The sequence below is a fragment of the Gracilinanus agilis genome, chromosome 4 (assembly GCF_016433145.1).
Source record: "Gracilinanus agilis isolate LMUSP501 chromosome 4, AgileGrace, whole genome shotgun sequence".
Lineage (NCBI taxonomy): Eukaryota > Metazoa > Chordata > Mammalia > Didelphimorphia > Didelphidae > Gracilinanus > Gracilinanus agilis.
The window spans coordinates 9,044,684-9,064,830 of NC_058133.1; the positions used below are offsets into that span (position 1 = coordinate 9,044,684).

At 49.4% G+C, this 20,147-nt stretch overlaps 1 protein-coding gene across 1 annotated transcript in view; it reads left to right on the forward strand.

The window, feature by feature from the left end:
- Positions 1-9,034: 9,034 nt before the first annotated feature.
- The window catches only part of DEPDC1 (DEP domain containing 1), a 13,319-nt gene continuing 2,206 nt past the window's right edge, over positions 9,035-20,147 (forward strand). Inside the window, exons 1-8 of the mRNA XM_044672720.1 lie at positions 9,035-9,083; positions 9,705-9,970; positions 12,508-12,658; positions 13,387-13,505; positions 14,025-14,155; positions 15,969-16,016; positions 18,411-18,551; positions 19,791-19,963. Of these exons, the coding sequence (XP_044528655.1) occupies positions 9,036-9,083; positions 9,705-9,970; positions 12,508-12,658; positions 13,387-13,505; positions 14,025-14,155; positions 15,969-16,016; positions 18,411-18,551; positions 19,791-19,963 (1,077 nt within the window). The 5' untranslated portion in view covers position 9,035. The remainder of the gene's footprint in view (positions 9,084-9,704; positions 9,971-12,507; positions 12,659-13,386; positions 13,506-14,024; positions 14,156-15,968; positions 16,017-18,410; positions 18,552-19,790; positions 19,964-20,147) is intronic.

The window sequence follows — 20,147 nt, forward strand, 5'->3', positions numbered from 1 at the left end:
TTCTATACAGAAAGTTCTGTGTTCTCATTGATAAGGTTTGAAATGAAGTGAACCTGTTCAAGATTTTTCTGGAGACAAAAAACAAATGCTAAAATATCTACTCTGCTTTGGAATCAATAAGAAATCCAGTGAGAAGCAAGAAGAGCTTTAAATCAATGTAATACTTTGGATAATTAGAAATCTGATGAACAAACCTAAAGGCATTGCCATCTCCTCTGAAAGGTTGTTTAAAAATAACCAATTCATTATCTCCTTAAATGTGTCTGGAGGAGTGAAAGTAACACATTTGATTAAAATCCCCAAGGACTGAACTCTACTAATGAAGGATGCTTAACGGTCCCCAAAATGCAAGATCAAAGCCTGAAGTTTTTGTACTGAAGCAGATGAAAACATTTACTCAATAATTCTAGGATTTTGCATTTGGCAAACTAGTTAACCGAGAGTCATCATCTGTCCTGAATCAGTTGGGTCAAGCAGGCAGGTGTAAGAATGTACAAAAGCAGAAAGAGTATTATTGTATTTTGTTTCAGTCATGTCTGACTTTTCATGATCCCGGTTGGGGTTTTCTTGGCAGAGACACTAGAGTGGTTGTTTATTTCCTTCTCCAGCTCATTTTAAAGATGAGGAAACTGAGGCAAACAGGGTGAAGTGACTTGATCAGGGTCTCACAACTGGAGACCTGGGTTCAGATTGCACCTCAGTGACTACCTGTGACCATGGCAAGTTGTTTCCCCTTTCTGGGTCTCAGTGTCTTCCCTCATAAAATGAAGGGATTGGAAGAGGTTAGCAATTTCTAACCTGCTTTCCATTTCAGAACTCCAGGATGTGGTGGTGCTGATTCTAAATGGTGGATTCGCAATCAGAGAACATGGGTTCAAATCCCAGCTCCAGTGCTTATGACCTGTATGACCTTGGACAAATCTTTCCAATCTTCTGGACCTCAGTTTCCCCCTCCATAAAATAAAGGGGTTAGACTTATTAAATGGATCCTCAGGTCTCTTCTGGTTCCAATTGTTCTGATTCTCAAAATTGTAATCTAACCTCCAAGGATTTCTAAACAAGAAATCACATTGGCAAAACCCATAAGACAATTTCTATTTTGTTGTAGCCATGACTGTGTAAGGGTGGGAGTGCTCCCACCACCTCAGGTAAAACAAAAACAGAAGACAATACAATTAAATCAGTCAATCATAATTGTATTTACTGGGAGTGAAAAAGTCATGGATCTTTTTGAGGGGAATCAAGAGCTTTGATCTTTGGATGCCACTGAAGAAATAGCTTGTGAATGACTGAAAGAATCAGACCACGCTGGGGAACCACATATACAACAACCAGCTAATTTTAAATGGAGAACCCCAGAAATAGGCTTATTTCATAGGTCCCTGAGAAGGAATCATTTGGGAGACATTTCTGCCTCTTTCTTATTCTTATCCTGTGTTCTCTCTCCCTACTCTCCACCCCAAATATAGTTTGAAGATCTTGAAGGACAATCAGAGGTCCCCTGGGTGTTGAGGAAACTGAGGCAAAGACTAGGTGACTTGCCCAAGGTCACACAGCCAATATGTGTCAGAAGCAGCACTTGAACCAAGGCCAGATTTCTGTGACAAATGCAGAATTCTGTTCTTGTTTCAGGATGGCCATGTTGTAATGAGTCTCTGTGTTTTCCAGAAGAGAGGAAACCTTTTGTGTAAATAAGCATGGATACAATATGTCTTTGCTGACCACTCAAGGCACTCAAAGGTATTTAAAGGAGAACATGTTGTTTGGGGTGATCCCCAAAGCCCTTCTTCCCTCTTCTCAAAGCTTATGCTTTAGTCTCAGTTTTGTTGTGAGGAATATTATTTAGTTATTAGTTAGGAGACCTAACAGCAAGGGCTGGAGAATTCCACATGGAATGGGGAAGCAGGAAGTGGCTTGCTCTCTCTCTCTGAGTCGGACTCCATGGTGGTTGGGACAAGTTGGGAGACCTCAGATTTCCAGAGATCCTGAAGGAAGACTGACATCTACTTGTGGGAGATTTTGGTAGAGACTATTAATCCCAACCTGAGTTGCAGGTTAACTTGGGCTGGGTCAGCTCCCAGAATCTACCCACCTGAAAGAGCACAGCCAGTGGTCCTGGAGGAGCTGGTTCATCACTGGAGTGTGTCTGGACTCTGCTGTGAGGATTCCCAATTCAGTCCTGCTATTCTCTGGGCCCTGCCTTGCTTAGGTCTCAGTTTAGTGTAGATAAGTCCCTCCCCTGCCCCTGTGGTTTGCCCTTAGTCTGAAAGTGTAGAAACCCCTATTCCCATCCTTTACCATAGATTCCTTAATTAAAATTGTTATAAACTCTTGCCATTTGCCTGCTAGTTTCCATAGGCCCCTTGTCAAGATGATGCAGAGTGGCAGTTAGGGCCTAACTGCCACTTCTGTTAACAGATAATCTCCTTAGCAGTTAAACCCGGTCTCCCTACCTTGTTTGGTCCTGCCTTCTGTCATTCCTGTCTCCCTCACACCCCAGTGAGCCCCAAAATAATATTTTAGCTTAACTCCCCTCGTTTTCCCCATTATAGTTTTGATGCCACAGAATATGTTAGGGTGATGGGGCTGTCAAAGAAAAATACCTACTGCCAAAGGACAAAGGAGGAGACACCTTCCACTGAGGGAAAGTCTCCAGATCTTCAGCCACCCAGCCTCCTGTCCAGCCTTCTGCATACTCATGACTCACCATACATTCTAGAGGAAACCCAAAGAAACTTCCTTGGGAAGTTTGTATAATAGCATCGACACAAAAATTGTCTCTCATTTAGCTCAGGAGCCCCCACTCAGCCAGGGGAGAATTCTGGTGACTTAGAGAGAAGGTCTAAACCTCTATCCCCTTGGGTCACTCTCTCCTACTTTGTCGACCACAATACCCTCTTCTTTTCTTTTCTCTGCCTTCACAGATAATAAAGAAGTTAAATCATGGTGGTAATAAGAGATCATTTTATATAAGCAGTAAATTCAAGAGTAATTAAACAGAAATGATAAGCATATCTCTAAGTAACCATTTACCTCAGAATACATATAATATAGATGTGTGTATGTATTATTCCTGTGGGAGAGGTGAAAAAAAATTTTTTAAAGTAGAATACCACCATCAACATGATTTTTCCTTTTTTTAAATCCTTACCTTCTGTCTTAGAATCATGACTTTATAGGTTCCAAGGCAGAAGAGCAGTAAGGGCTGGGCAATGGGGGTTAAGTGACTTGCCCAGGATCACACAGCTAGGAAGTATCTGAGGTCAGGTTTGAACCCAGGATCCCTCATCTCTAGGCCTATTTTTCAATCCACTGAACCACTAAACTGTCCCCCATGATATTTCTCAAAGTGTGAAAGTAGGGATGGAGGAGGGAGCTCAGCTCCATCAGGCCTTCCCCTCATCTTGGCCCTTTACATGTCCAGTCTTAGACTACGAGGAGGGAAGTGGCCTCCACTGAGACTGCCTTTACACCACCCTCCCTTCCGCAGCATCCTGGTTTTCCATTATGTCTACTCACCTCCAGCTCCCCAAAGGGAAGGCAGAATCACTTTCCATCCCTCACCACTCTCAAGTACCTTGTCTAACTAGGCATCTTGAGATGGCTTCCGATCCAGGTAAGAGGTAACGATGCTGCTCCCTGAAATCGCATCTTCCTGAAATCCAGGCACCAAGACCCCAAAGACTTTTCTCTCTGCCTCCAGAGACCTCATCTCCAAACACTCACCACTAATAAAGGGAGAGATCCAAGGCCAGTAGAGCACCTGTCATATAGACACTCCCAGTAGGCTGTGTTCCAAAAGCCAATTTGTAAATAGGCTTCGGAACTCAGATTATAGCTTTCCATACAAGTTGTGTTAATAAAAAACTCGTTAGGTTCCCATGGGAACCCCAAAAGCCTATTTAACTTGAAACAGAACTGAACAATAAGAGATTATTAACTGTAGCCTGAACAAAAGGAAGCCCTTCTCTCCCTGACCACCTTCCAAAGCTTCAAGCCAGTTAGTTAGCCTTCCCTCCCTCCATTATCTCCACGATGGGCTGCTTGGAGCTATACATGTCTTTTCTACCCCTTTAGATTGGAAGCACCTTGGAGGAAGAGTCAGTTTTTTCCTTTTTCCATATTGTGAAGATGGGAGTAACTCTCCCCTGCCCATTTTTACTTTTAATCATCAGAAGTGTGTGTGTATGTGTGTACCCCACTTATCCTTAAATATGGGGATGTGACCCACGTGTGTGATAGTGGATGATGAATCCGAATAGACTGACTGCCCCCTGGGCTGTCCTAAGCAAAACTTTAGCTGTAATTGGTCCATATAAAGTGGAAGGAAGGCACAGGAAGTGGCGAAAGGAAGGGTCTTTAAAAGTGACAAGAACTTCCTGTGACTAGTCTTTCGTCTTCAACTTGAATTTGAAAGAGCTCCGGCTTGGGACCTTGGACTGCTCTTCGATTTTTCCCTTAGAACTACCACATGGGTGAGTGAAAAAGACTGACACCTTTTCCTAGCTCTTCTGAGAGGTACTAGTCTCCAGAGAGGCCCCTCATCTTGGAGGAGGCCTCAGTGGCTAAAATTCTTGTGTAATTGACCTCTGAGCCCCCGCAGGGGCTTCTGAAGCCCTGCCTGGTTCGGAACAGGCCGGAGTAATTATCTTCTCTCTCTGATTTCCTTATTTTCACTCTTTCCCTCTATTTTATAAATAAATTGCTAAACAGTCATTCTGACTTAAGTAATAATTACAGCAACCACATTTCTCATAAATTTAGTGTAACATTTAATTTTTTTCCATTACAGTATCTCTAGTGCCTGGCCCAGAGCAGGCATTTCATAAATGTGTTATAGGTACTACTCTGGTCCCACTACTTAAAATAAGTCCATTTCACCCTCCCTCTGGGTTCTCTGGGGCTGAATCAGTTTAGGCCTCACTGATTGTGTCCCCCAACTTTAGGGATTCCTTGTACCTCAGTTCTATTTAACCACTAATAGATCAGCTTTTAGAAAGGAATATTTACTTCAAAGGTAAAGCAAGAAAGAGCAGAACAATAGAGCCCCTAAACATCTTGGAGCATGATCTCCCCTTACAGCGCCTAAATCTCTGGGGAGGAGAGAAGGATTAGGCTCACAGTTTCGCTAGTTCCTATATGGCATCGGTCCCCTTAGTCCCAAGTCCAAAGGCCCCTGGGCTTCTATCTCTGTCCTCTGGCTTCTTGGGGCTTCCCTTCTAGGCTGGCAGCAAACTGTCACCTGGAATACCTAGCTGGAAGGTCCGTGAACTTTAATGCCTGTGCCTAGAATGAAAAAGGACAAACGAGGCAAATGGCACCCAAGCCCAGTCCAGGAGGGAGCAGGGAAGGGTGGGAAATGGGTCTTCCCTCACACAATTCAGTGCATGGGTACCATGATTCAGGTTCAGCTCCCAGGACACTGCCAAGAAGAAAGAACACTGTCCTGGTGTGCTGGTCTAAAGCCCCAACTCGACTTGGCTTTGTAGCCAATGGAAAGAGGCTGCTCCCACTCCCTAGTGGGGTAGAGGACCTCAGGAGTCTTCTCTTAGAACCATACCCCTTCTATCTTCCAAATGGATACCTCCATCTTGGGGGATGAGGCCACATGCCCTGCCATGAATCCTTATTGCCTGGCTGCTCTAATGACTCTCTTGAGACTTCTCTCCAAGCTACACAGGCTCAGTTCCATCACCTCCTCCACATGGAGCATGAACACAGGTCCTTTACCAAAGCCTTGGTTGCCCTCCTCTGGACCTTCCAGCCCATTGATGTCCTTCTTTAACCAGGGTGCCCAAACTGAATAAAGTATTCTAAACAAGATCTGACAAGGCCACAGGACAGGGGGACTGTTACCTCCCTATTAGTCAAAACACTGCCCTCCCTTTCAGAAATCCAATTATTGACCCATATTGAACTTGCAGTCCACTAAGACCCCCAGATCATTTTATAGACAAATCACTATCTCACCATCCTCCCCCCATCTTATGCTCAATACAGCTGATTTTCAATACCCAAATTATCTATTATTAATCACCAGGTTATAATTGCTAGTGGATGACTTTCCGTTTATCTCTACTGAATTTCCTTTCTTCATTCACTACTGCTCCAGCCTGGGGTAATAGTGCACTACCTTCCTTAGGGGGCTGCTGTGAAGAAAAAGCTGGTAAGCCTTAAAGGGCTGTGGAAACGCAAGTCACTCACTGTTATTATAATAATAACTAACATTGCTCCCCTTCTTTCAGATGTACAAAATGCTCTACAGAGGATGTCTCATTTGAGTCAGCCTCCCGGGAGCCTAGGGGATAGGAGGTACAATTATTATTACCCCCATTTTACAGTGAGCTCTTTGAGAAAGTCAAACAATTTATCCAGGATCATCCAAGCACAAAGCATCAGAGTTGGGATGGACTCCAGGTCTTCCTGACTCCCAAGTGAATACTCTAGTCACTGAGCACCACTGCTTCCTCTCTTGCTATTGCTGTAACTCTCCCACTTCATAGGCTCCCTCTTCCTGGGGCCCCCAGTGACTGCAGGAGCCTCTAAGTACCCCGCATTACAGGACCCCCTCAAGACTGGTCTTTATCCCTGCTCAGAGGGTTCCATGACCAAAAATGACCTGCCCACCCTCTCCATGACTAAAGTTCCTATTCCCTTACTGCCAATGATCTCCCAGAATTAGAAGGGTTCCCATCAGCCTCACTTTAGTGAAAATATTTGATGCTCTTTTGGTGGGAAAAATGGAGCAAATAGAACGGTTAGGAGCACTTGGAACTCTTGGGTGGCCAAACCCTGACAGCATCTGGGAACGGTCCAGGGTCAGCTTGTCAGGAGGTCTCCAGTGGATTGTTCCAAGAATCTGTGCCTGCCTCTGGGCCGGGTCACATCTTTGCTTTGGAGTGCAGTATTGATGATGGCTTCACCAGAGATACTCACAAAATCACAGATTTGCAGATAATACAAAGTTGGAAGGACATCAAACACACTGGATGGTGGGGACAGGATATTAGAGACAAGCCCTGAGAAAGGTCTTCGAACTACACTGCCAGTCAGGTACTGAAGGTTGGCCATCATCTTGGCTCACCCATATATTCCTGAGAGTGAAGGTAAATCAGACCAGGGAATGAAAGGCACTTCCCTTGCCTATAAATCTGGTCCTTTTTTCTCTCTCATGGAATGGCAACTTCCTGTAGTCTTGGCTGCCAATGGGTAAGTGTGGTATTACTGCATTGTGTCCTACAGACTAGTAGGATGGAAATTATATTAACTGGACCCTAATACAAGGGCCTGAGTCCCAGACAAGAAGGGCTTCCAGCTAGGAGGTACTTTATTTCCAGACTTCTGGCTGTTGGTCCCTCTTCCTTCTACTCCCTTCCATGTCAGATACCTTCTCTGGCTCCCAGTTTACAGAAACTTTGGATCTTGAGCTGAATGGGGTCTTAGGTCGAGTCCAGATCGGCAAGAAGGACAAGAAGCCCCTCTCATGGCTCCTCCTCATCCACCTTTGGTGGCCACCTACCACCCAGCTCTTCATGGTGGCTCCAAGAGCTGTAGCAAGGACAGCAGCTACATCCTGGTAACACCTTCTCACCAGATGGGCTAAAGCAGGTTGAGGTGACCAATTGGCCTCCAACCGGTTATCCAATTAGAGGAATGTGTGAACCCCAGGGCTGTGAAGACTTCTCCAGGGGCAATGAGCAGAGAAGAATGATTCATTCCAATGGCCATGAAGGTGGAAGAAGCAGGCTCCTTGGAGTGCTAAGAGCTTGGCTGTACATGGAAGATGCTACCATCATCTACTGCTTCACACGCTATTGCCAGTCTTTGGGGACTTTGATGACTCTGGAAGAGACAGTGAGGCTGATGACAGTGCAACTCTGCCTCACTTCAGTCTGATTCATGAGAGTCAAGACATCGCCCTGTGGTGACACACTGGTCCTCCTCAAAATGAAGGGCGAACGACAAATTAACAGGCATTCATCGATCCCTTTCTGTGTGCTCAATTCGAGGCAAGTATTTTAAGGAGGACGAATGAATAATTTATGAATTAATTAATGATCAAAGGAATTTATTTATTAAGCACCTACTGTGTATAGAGGAAATTAGGTGGTGAAGAGGAAAGAGGAAGACTTGAGTTCAAATGCTGCCTCAGACACTTCCTAGCCGTGTGATCTTCGCCGCTTTTTTCCTTATTTGTCTTCATCAGACAGGAAGGATTCTGACAGGCGCCGAGTCCCGGCGAGAATCAATACTTAAGGAAGGTCTCTGAAGGGTTTTCTATAGATACTCTTTACCGGTAGGTGGGAAGAGCTCCCGAATCCTTAAAGTGCTGCGTGAGCGTGTCTAATAAGTACGATGCACAACAGCGCCCAGCTGCAGAGCGGGCCAGGGCTTACCCACGGGTGATCGGGGGCATTCTTTGCGTGAAAGCGGCGTCATTCTTCTCAACCAGGGTGTTAAGCCCTCGGGATACAAGGAGACGCCGTCTTTGCTGCTGGCGGCTCCCGCTCTAATGGGGAGACCATTCACTCGACGGGGTTCAGCACAAGTCGGACGAAATGGGGTGCGGACGCCAAGGAGCGAGCACCAAGACTTTGGGGACAGACAACCTCGGTGAAGAGCTGGCTACAAAACGCGGTAACGCCGCGGGGCTGGAACGGACAGCCTTGGCAGGGAGGGGAGCGGTCTGGGATGTTGTAGTTGGGCCCCGGTTCTGGGTCGGGCTGGCCACCTGCCGGCCGCTGAGGTCCTCGGGAATCCGGCAGGCGCTGAGGGTGCGCAGCCGTAGCAGGACGCAGACCTGACAGCTGGAGCAGTCGGGAAAGCCCCGCCCCTCGCGCTAAGCCCCGCCCCGAGGTGCCTTCTCCCCCGCCTCCGCTCGCCCGAGGTGTCACGTGACGCGGCCGCAGGCCAATCAGCGCCGCCGCCCGGGCTATTCAAACGGCCGCGGACGGTTGGTGCCACGGAGGAGGCGGAGGGTCTTCGCAATCATGGGAGGAGGCGCCCAGCGGCGCTAGCGGAGCCCCGCGGGGAACATGGAGAGTCGGGGGATAACCCCGGGGCCCTACCGGGCCACCAAGCTGGTAAGGAGGTCGCGCCCCGTCTAGAGGAAGAGGGACTCTGGAGGCCCGACTCCCCATCTCGGACCCCAGAGCCTCTGTGACCACATCTGTAGGAGCAGCTCCCTCTCTGGGGGAACCCAGGCCCAGAGAGGGGACGAGATGTGGCAGAATTGGAATCCAGGGCTCCTACCCTCCGCCTCTGACCCCGGGGCCGCAGTTTCCCTCGTAGAATCAAGGGCTCCGCGGGCACTGGGAGGTCTCTGCGGCTTCCCGGATGGGAGGACCCAGGTCAGGAGAGGGGAAAGAACGTGGCAGAACTCCAACCCAGTCCCCCAGGCTCCCCGTCCATCTCCGGAGATTCGAGGTGTGGATACAGGCCGGGCAGTGCGGGGGGACTGCGAGTGGAGTGTTAATTGCCCCAAACCTCTCGGAAACAGACCCCTAGGCGTAGGCTGAAGCCTCCCAGGACCCCCGCCTCAGGCCCTCCCCGGCGCTTAGACCCACCTCCGGGGAGACGGAAATAAAGCCGGGTCTTGGGTCTCCCTGGGGAAGGCTTTGGACCGCCTCCCCGGGCGCCGGCACTTTTTCTTCCATCACTTTCGGGTGAGGAATGAAAAGGCTGCGATCTTCTCCCCTTTGCAGTGGAATGAAGTGACGACGTGTTTCCGGGCCGGCATGCCTCTGAGAAAGCACCGGCAGCACTTTAAGAAACACGGGAACTGCTTCACCGCCTGCGAAGCGGTGGACTGGCTTTATGAGCTGCTGAGGAGCAACAGCAATTTCGGGCCTGAAGTGACGAGGCAGCAGACCGTCCAGCTGTTACGGAAATTCCTCAAGAACCACGTGATTGAAGACATTAAGGGAAGGTGGGGGTCGGAGAGCCTGGACGACAATGGCCAGCTCTTCAGGTACTGTACTGTTGTGCGGTCCCGGGAGGACTCGATTCCAAGTCTGGGGACCCTTTCTGGAGGGGACAGAGTGGCTGCTTCCCACCCCTCTACCTGAGCAGCTTGGGGCCCCCACTTTGCAATCTCATCCAAACCCATCCCATTTGGGAGTTTGAAATGCTAACAAGAGACTGGAGCTATTTATTTATTTGTCAGAAATCTTTTGAAGTTTATTTCTCTTTTTGTCTTCTCCCTTATTTATCTTAGAATAGGGTTTTTATTGATTAATTAAGAAAATTTTTCCCTGGGTTACAGGATTCATGTTCTTTCCCTCCCCTCCTCCCACCCCTGTCCCATTGCCGAGAGGCAATTCCCCTGGGTTTTACATGTGTCATTTATTGATCAAGACCTATTTCCATATTATTAATATGTGCACTAGGGTGATCGGTTAGAGTCTACATCCCCAATCCTATCCCCATCCACCCATGTGATCAAGCAGTTGTTTTTCTTCTTCGTTTCTGCTCCCACAGTTCTTTCTCTGGATGTGGATGGTGTTCTTTCTTATAGGTCCCTCAGAGTTGTCCTGGGTTATTGCATTGTTGCTAGTAGCAAAGTCAGTTACATTCGATCATGCTACAATGTATCCGTCTCTGTGTACAATGTTCTTCTGGTTCTGCTCCTTTCACTCTGCATCAATCCCTGGAGGTTGTTCCAGTTCACATGGAATTCCTCCAGTTCATTATTCCTCTCCAGGCAGTGCCTTCATGTGTCCATCTTCACCAGTCCACTAGGAGTGAGCTGCTAAATTTCATTTCACTAATTATTGATTTTGAGCTTTTTTTATATGGCTATTGATTATTTAATTGTTTTAAACTGATTTTGGGAGGGGGTTCAATGGATTGAGAGTAAGACCCACATATAGGGAATCCTGGGTTCAAATGTGACCTCGGACACTTATTAGCTTTGTCATCCTGGGCAAGTCACTTAACCCCCATTGCCCAGCCCTGACCACTCTTCTGCCTTGGAACCAATATACAATATTGATTCTAAGATGGACGGTAAGGGTTTAAAAAAAGATTTGTTCATATCTTTTTGACCATTTATTAATTGGGGGTTTGGAAAAATTCCTTTTAGAATGGTGTAATGCTAAAGCAAAATTAAGGGGTTTGATATTTAAAACCATATCTTCATTTTAATGAGCTCGAACTGTGCAGGATGTGAAGGCGTCTACTCTCGACCGCCTCCTTTTTTCCTTAGAGCTCTGTCTGAGGCCTTGCAGCTCCCCAGGTAGCAGCCCTTCTTTTTATACATGAAGATGATGACGGTTTGGAGATTGGAGTGGCTTTCCTAAAGGCACACAGCCCATGATCTCTCGGCCCCGGTGCCAAATTCTCCCATGATATCTTTGCTTGTGTGTCTTTGTCTTGGAACAGATTAAAAGGGGAAGGAATTGATTAAGCGCCAAGGATACCTCCAATAGAAAGGCCAGGTAGAACCTTGGCAGGTGGAAAAGCCCCAAAGATCTTTGGGGAGTAACAGCAGGGCAGATGGTCCCCTACTAAGAAGATGGTGGGTTCAAGGGTTATAGTGCTCTGGGCTTGTGGGCTCCCTCCAGGAGTAGGACTCTGAGGCTTATTAGAGGAAAAGAGAAGTCCATGACTCGGCCAAGTGACAGCAAGTCATTGTGGCTTGTCTTCCCAATGATTGGAGAGTTGAGGAGCCCTACCCCATCCCTTTTTTTTAAACTCTCATCTTCCATTTTAGAATCAATACTGTGAATTGGTCGCAAGGCAGAAGAGCAGGAAGGGCTAGGCAGAGGGTTAAATGACTTGTCCAAGGTCACACAGCTAAGAAGTATCTGAGGTCACATTTGAACCCAGGACTTCCTGTCTTTGGGCCTAGCTCTCCATCCACTGAGCCCACCTAAATGCCCCTGAAGTCCAACTTTTTTCCAAGTTTTTTACATATTTTCCCAGACAACCACATCAGGTTAGGTAGGACCACAAGGGCAACTTTTCATGGCTAAAAGAAGAGGAGTGTTCTGTGACTGTTTGAGGAGGGGAGAAGAGCCTCACAGCAGGGTGGGTCACCGTAGGACGGCGGCATCTGGTAACCGATGTTCACGCTGTTGACTTGGAGTCATTAAGAAACAATGCCAGGGAGTAGCTGGGTAGCTCAGTGGATGGAGAGTCAGGCCTAGAGACGAGAGGTCCTGGGTTCAAATCTGGCCTCAGACACTTCCCAGCTGGGTGACCCTGGGCAAGTCACTTGACCCCCATTGCCCAGCCCTGACCACTCTTCCACCAAGGAGCCAATACACAGAAGTGAAGGATTAAAAACAAACAAAAACAATGCGGGTCTTTTTGGTGGGTCCTCTTTAGAGAGAGGTAAGTAGGAGCAAAATGATTTCTCTCTGGAGAAGTCACTTGTGGGCTAGCAGGGCCAGAAATCTGCCATCACTATCTCATGAATCACGGTAGGATCGGAATCCATAGCGGTCACACATCATTATTCTCGGGCTCCCAATTTATATCAATTCAAATGTCTTTTTGAAACAGATTTCCTACAACTTCTCCACTTAAAACTGTGCCCCGCCGGCATCCAGAACTGAGGAAAAGCAGCTTAGAGAATGTCTCTAAAGAGAAAGAAAATGGCTTTAAATTCCGGCCCTTGGCTCGCAGAACTCCTAAAAAGCTCGAGCTCACCCAGGTAGTGCATGTTTCTAATTGGTATGATTTCCAGGAATCTGAACAAAATGAGGTCATCGTCCCACATCTAGAGCTCACTCTGTGCCCCCCGACTGGGTTTCAGGGTTCCTTTTAAGGCAGCTTTTTGGACTTCAGAGCAGCCTGCTCTGGGAACAGGCTCCAGACCCTTGGGAGAGCCCCAGAGAGAGCCCCTGCAGGCTCAGGGCAGCCAAGTGATGATGGAGTCGGCAGGGGCAGGGGAGGACCCCGGAGGAGTCCGGCCAAAGGCCCAGTGCCCAGTGCACCTGCGAACAGAGGAGCAGTTGGGATGGATCCTGCCGGATCTGAGAGAGAACAGGACAGGGTGGGGGCTCGGGATGGAGCTCGGGGGAGCCACCAGCAAGCCAGACGGGATGGGGCCCTTCTTTTCTCACAGAAGGTGCTTTAAATGGTGGTGAGACGGTTTGGGCTGTCTAGTCAACATTTACGGCATCACTTTTCAAGGTAAATGCATTTCTAGTACCACTTGGGGAAACCAGAAATCCCTGAAAAAGCGGCTCCCGGAGAGAACGTTCGTGACTTTGATGACTGAAGCGGGTGGCCCCGCCCTGCAGCAGCAGCTTAAAGATTAACAATCATTTTAGGGCGAGCATTTCTTTGCTTCAGTATTTTTCCAAATTTATAATATTGTAATATTAAAATATTTTATATTTGGTGAAGCATTTCATTTGCCAAATTTTTGTTTTTAAGGAAAATGCCGAAAATATGAAAAATGAAATTCTAGATGAAAATAAAGAAAACCCAGTAGAGAAAAGGGAAATCAGCCAAGAAGATGTTGAAGAAATTTGGAGACATACTATTTTAATGCAGTAAGTAGGAATGCGCTTATGGCCAGTTTCTTGAGCTCTCCAAACTTTTGATCTTTTTTTATTCGAAGTTACAAGGGAAAACTATAAGCCACGGTCTTAAAGAATTTAAAATTTTCAGTTGAATCCCTTTTTTCCCATCTGAACCCAAATTTCATCCAAATTGCTGGAATGACTTCTATGAATTCCTAACAGGTTCCTGGAGAGAAAAAGTATTTGGGAAGAAGTAATTCTTATTCTGTCTGTCTCGCACTACGCGCGCATGTGTGTGTGTGTGTGTGTGTGTGTGTGTGTGTGTGTGTGTGTGTGTNCGCGCGCGTATGTGTGTGTGTGTGTGTGTGTGTGTGTGTGTGTGTGTGTGTGTGTGTGTGTGTGTTTTGAAATTATTTTTGTTTATTTTCTTTTAAAATCAACCTATTTAAATCAGATTGGATCTGGGAAAGAATTGGGATGTAACTTTATTTATATTTTACTCTCCTTGTTCTCTGAAATAAGATTCTCTTCGTTATTTTTTTCCATTAGCTTGCAAGCCATCTTGGGTATCTCCTCGTTAGAAGAGATCTTGGACACAACACAAATACTACCTCAGCATATAATATACAACATGACCAACACCAGCAAACATGGAGTCGTCGTTTTACAAAACAAAGCAGGTCAGTGTGCCGAAACAGTTTTTGCTGAGGGAAATGAATAAACCATTTTGGTCAAAGCTGGTTAGGATCGTGGCTGCAGGGAGGGCAGAGCCACCTCTCTCCGTGGGATAGCACAGCCATTTGATGGAGGTGCTGCTCCGGGACGCCCCTAACAAGTCCCTGTGGGGGATTCGAGTGCCCACGCTGGGATGAGTGTCAGGCGCTTCTCCTCTGTCCTGCTGCCAGGGTTCAGCCCTGAGACACAGGCGGGCGGCTAGAAGCCACTCATTGGTCTCTGGCTAGCGATGAAACAAGGTCAAAAGAAACCAGCAGCAGGAAGCTGCCCTTTATGGTCCAGATCCCTCAGGACCACTGTTTTCCTTTGACTCTTTTTGTATTGCTATTTATTTCATTGTGTTTTTAAAGCCTTTTTTCCAGTTTTACTCCTCTGTGTGAACATGACCTTTTCCTACTAGATGTGGGTTGTCACTTTATGTATTATGTAGATCTATTTTAATAGAAATAGGAATAACTTAATTCTTGTAGGAATGATTTTATTGAAATTATTTGTGTAAATTCAAACGAAGGCCCCAATTTCCAAGAAATCGAAAAGGACTTCTGTTGTTTAAGGCATAAAAGGATGATACTTAGAACTACTGAGGAAAGTGGACTCCCCTGTCTCCTATGGAAAGTGTCCCCATTTTTCTAGTAAATGAAAATCTAGGAATTAAATCTTATGCTTTTTCAACCGGAATAATGTGAAGTATTGCATTAGTTATGTGTTTTGTTATTATGACCAGGTTGTTTTTTTTCCTTCTCTGGTTCACTTTACTTTTTTAATTTTTTATTTTTAGAAAAATTTTCCATGGTTACATAACTCATGTTTTTACTTTCCCCTTCCCCCCCTCAGCGCCCCGCCCCCCTCCACTATAGCTAATTCGAATTTCCACTGATTTTATTATGTGTGGTCAGTCAAGACTTATTTACACATTATTGATAGTTACATGGGTGTGGTCTTTTCAGGTCTGCATCCCCAATCATGTCCTCATCAACCCAAGTGTCCAAGCAGTTGTTTTTCTTCTGTGTTTCCACTCCTGTAGTTCTTCCTCTGAATGTCGGTAGTGTTCTTTCTCATAAGTCCCTCAGAATTGTCCTGGGTCATTGCGTTGTTGCTAGTACAGAAGTCCATTACATTGGATTTTACCACACTGTATTGGTCTCTGTGTACAATGTTCTTCTGGTTCTGCTCCTTTCTCGCTCTGCATCACTTCCTGGAGGTCTTTCCAATTCACGTGGAATTCCTCCAGTTTATTATTCCTTTGAGCACAATAGGATTCCATCACCAGCATGTACCACAATTTGTTCAGCCATTCCCCAATTGACCAGGTTAATCTATAGCATAACCCCCTTTTAAGCCACAACCATGCCCAGACACATCACGTGCTAAAATCAGAATGGGTGGGGGGTCATTTAATCATTCCCCAGAGAATCAAAGTGGGTGGCACGCAGACCACCTTAAGTTAGCCAAAGCCACCTGCTTCAGACCCCACACAGCAGGCTCTGCCGAGCTCCGAAGGCTCAGGACGGGCTGCTGTGGGCTGCCACGACCCCTGCTCACTGCCCCGTCCTCCCCCTGATCCCAGATGGACAGAGTGTGTGTGGGAGGAGGAGCCGGTAGTCCCCCCCAGATCCACCGAGGCTCACCCGGCCCCAGTATCTTCTGGGGGTTGTTGCAGATGGAGGGGTGACCGGGCGCCTGTGAATCCCGATGTGGACGGCGCTCGGTGACCGCCGGAGGGGAGGGGAGGCCTTCACTGTTGGCTTCTCTTTGTAGATGACCTCCCGCACTGGGTGCTGTCTGCCATGAAGTGTCTGGCGAACTGTAAGTCACGCGACGTTCTGCCCCCTTGTACACGACGGCTTAGTGAAGATGTAATTTTGTAAAGGTTGAAGACGAACAAATACAAAATAGGAGAAAGCGGAGCATTGCCGGGGGATCTGGCCTGCTCACGTCTCGGGGCTTCTGGGCCCCGTTAGGTGGACCCCAGACTTTGGGAACCGAAAATAGTCACGAGGCTGAGAGCATTTTCTAGGTTTAAAAAGTGAGACCCAGAGAATTGAGGCGATTTGGCCCAAGTCCCATAGAGGTTTCTCTCTACGTGGTGGATTTTGTGGTGGATTTGGGACTTCTTTGGGTTTTACTGGTTTGTTGTTCTCTGATAGTTCATGTAAGAGTGTTTTAGCCGGGCAGCATGATCAACTGTATTCTTTACCCCTTAGATCTGACCTTTTTTGTTTTGTAAACCTTTTGATGGGTCATGCTCCCTCCTGAGCCTAAGAGCCTGTGGACCAGCAAGGGCAGTGAGGTGAATTCAGATCTGGCCTCAGACTCACTAGCTGTGTGACCCTAGGTAAGTCACTTCACCCTGCCGGCCTCAGTTTCCTCATCTGTGAAGTGAGCCAGAAAAGGAAATGGCCCACCTCTCCAGGATCTCTGCCAAGAGAACTCCCGAAGCATCACACACAGCTGAAGAACAATCACAGACAAAATAGCCAGAAGCCCCTTGTCTCGGGGATCCCCTCTGGGGGAAGAAGAAGGTTCAAGTTTATCCCAGCTAAGTGCCAGGCGAGGCAAGTGAGACACCTGGGACATTTGGGAGAGCCTTGAAGAGAATCAGGAGGAGAGCCTGAGCTGGGGAGATCCCCCTGCCAATCCCCCTATTACAGATGGGGTCCCTGAGGTCTGCAGGCTTTAACAGCCAGTTTGGCAGAAATAAAAATGTGTGGAGGTCCTGTGGTCAGCCGTCCAGCCCGCACTGATGTTGGGTGGTTTTCTACTGCCTCGAGTTGAGCAGGAAGAGAATCCAAACCCACGAATCAAGGACTGTTTCCATCTCTGGAACAGTGTTGGGCACAGGATGGGGGCCAGCCAGCAGTGTGGGGGTGACCCTAGTCCTGGAAAGGCCCCAGAGCTGAGGAAAGAGCTCAAGGTGACCCTGGGGCCTGGGTTGCTGCATGGGAAATGGGCAGAGCTAGAGAAGGATCGGGCCTACATGCAGAAGGAGAAAACCATGTCCACCACAGGGTGCTGTGGCCCAGGCCAAGAACCAGGCCTTAGTCATGGCTGAGAGAAGGGCTGGAGAGTGCTAGTGGGGCTGGCAGGGAGCAGAGCCCTGGGAGGAGAAGGCAGAGGCGGGAGGACCCAGATCCAGCAGCCAGAGGGATGGAATGACCAGTTAACGAGGCTGGTGGAGAGCTTTGGAGGCTCAGATAGGGAAATGGGACGCTTCACCGGGGGCCTCGGTTCTTCTTAGAAGACTGAGAAGGGAGGTTGTTGGCTAACCAGGATTGGGGTGACCACTGGGGCTGGAGGACTTTGGGAATGGCTGGGGGAAGGGTGAAATGAAGGGAGAATGGCAGGATCGATCGGGAGAGATCTCAAAGCTTTGGCACCTGTGCATTTTGGCCTCCCCAGATGTTGGGACAGTCCAACTGGCCTTCTCTCCCTCACACGGGACTCTCCATCTCCTGTGGTTTTGTGCTGGTCATTTTCCAGGCCTAGAAGGCTCCTCTCCTTCCCTCTGCCCCCAGAGCCCTTCCGGTCCTCAGACACGCCTTGGGGAGAGATGAAGAGGAATCCGATTATTTGTATTTTTTAGTTGTCTGACTCTTCATGACCCCATTCGGAGTTTTCTTGGCAAAGGTCCTGGAGTGGTCGTCCATTCCCTTCTGGCTCGGTTTACAGGAGGAGCCGAGGCTGCCGGGGAATGACTTGCCAAAGGTCACACAGCTGGTCAGGTCTTGGGGCCAGATTGGACTTGGGGCTTCCTGAGTGCTGGCTGATCCACTGTGCCACCTCCTGCCCCGGAAACCAGATAGGAAATGTAGTTAAGGGGTGGCTACGGGAGTGGAGAGGAGGAGCCTGAGGAGAGGGATTGTGGGGGGAGAAACAGCTTTTAACAACAGTCCATCTGTAGGAAGAGAGAGAGTGACCTGGGCAGAACCAGAGGCCAAACCTGCCCCTGTCCACACCACCAGCCTTTCTTCTTGTCTTCCCTTCCCGTTAATACTCTTTATTCCATCCCCTCCAGTCTGACAATTCTGCTTGGCAGGGAAAGGAGAGGGAAGTGGCCGCCTCTCCCCAGTCACTGGTGTCCGTCAGGCGGGGGGATGGGGAGGAGGTCCGGCCTGGGGCTGTTGGCTTGCGCTCTCTCCTCCTTCTCCAGAGCAGAGCCGGCCCAGCACTCTGCACGCCTTTTCTCCCTCCATCTTTTAGGGCCAAGAAGTAACGACCTGAGTCAGCCAACTTATGTGGGATTCGAGCGAGACGTGTTCCGGACCGTGGCCGACTACTTCCTGGATCTCCCGGAGCCGCTCCTCACTTTTGGATATTACGAGTTATTTGTCAATATTCTGGGTAGGTGGGAGACTCGGAATCCCGTATCTGGGTCTGGGGCTGCCCTGGGACAAAAGCGCTGAGCCTCGGCGGCGAGAGCCTCCATCTCACGGTTAACCTGGTGGAGTTCTTGGTTCATTCGATGCCGGGCGGCTCCCGATTCTCTGACTGGAAACCTCTGAAGTAGAACTTGATCGGCGGCTCCTGTGCCGAGGGGAAGCTGCCGCCTCTGCTGCGCTTGCTCGCTCGCTCCTCCTGAGCTCAGTGCTTGCTTTTACTAACAGTCTGCAGCGCTTTTTTCTTTCCTTTTTTCCATTTTTGTCCGTTGTCAAACCAGTCGCGTCTTCATTTTTGTTTCACTTTCCGTTAGTCGTCTGTGGCTACATCACAGTTCCACATAGAACCCGCGGAGAGCCCCCACGCGGAGCCGGCTCGCCTGGAACCGGTCTGAGCTCTTTCAAGTCCACCGAGTGCCTCCTGCTTAGCCTCCTCCATAAAGACAAGCAGAAGGAAGAGTCGGAGCCCCCCGAGGCCCTCCCAAGAGGGCGGCGCAGACTTCCAGGAGGGAGCCCCGGGGAGCTGCCCCCCGGCCACCCCCGCAGCAGGCGGTCCAGGGCGAGCGGCCTCCTGGGGGGCAGCTGTCAGAACTTAGCAGGATTGAAGGAGGAGGCCGGCCCGGCCTTCTCCAGGCTCAGGCCACGATGCTGCTCTCTGGAAGGCCTGGTGGAGGCTTCGCAGGCCCGGAGCGGCGGGAAGGGAGAAGAGCTCTGGGAGCCCCGAGAGGCCCCGGGCACGGCTCCGGGCCCCAAGGGGGGGAGCCCCACAGCTCGCTCTGTGGGTTGTAAGAGGACGTGCCCGGCAGCCGTGGGAGCCCAGGAGGAGGCCTGCCCCGGGAAGCTGCCGCCCAAGCAGCTGTGCCGCTCCCAGAGTCTGCTCTTCGGCCGGCCGGGGAGGAGGAGCGGCCGCCTTGGACGGAGCACCGGCAACGTGGCCGCGGCCGCAGAGGCCCAGGATGACGGCACCACGGCTGAGAAGAGGCTGTGCCGGAGCTCCCTGGAGCTTTCCGGAAAGGCTTCTCCTCCGCTGTCTTCTGGGCCGCCCCCCACGCAGAGTAAGGCCCGCGCAGGGCACGCCCACCGCCCACGCACTAACCGCACTAACTGCCACTGGCCCGCTTACTGCAGGGACTTTGTGTTTAGGAGCTTTACAGGGCGGGGGCGGCGGGGGGGCCTCCAGGCTCACTCTCAGCCTCTCCTCCAGGTCTGCTGCAGCCTCACCTTGAGCGGGTGGCCATCGATGCCCTGCAGATCTGCTGCCTGCTGCTGCCCCCGGCCAACCGCCGGAGGCTGCAGCTGCTCCTGCGCATGGCCTCCCGCATGAGCCAAAATGTGGATCTGCCGCGCCTGCACGACGCCCTGGGCACGCGCTCGCTGGTGAGCCGCCCCACAGCCCACCCCACCCACCCCCAGCCCCTCACGGCCACAAGCGTCCTACACAGACCTGTCTACCCCGGCCTCCTCCGGGCCTCTCCTGGCCCCCATCTTTGTCCTTGTCTGGCCCCCTGACCGCCTGGACCTCCGAATCCCCTCCACGGCCCCGAGCCGCCCCCCCCCCCCC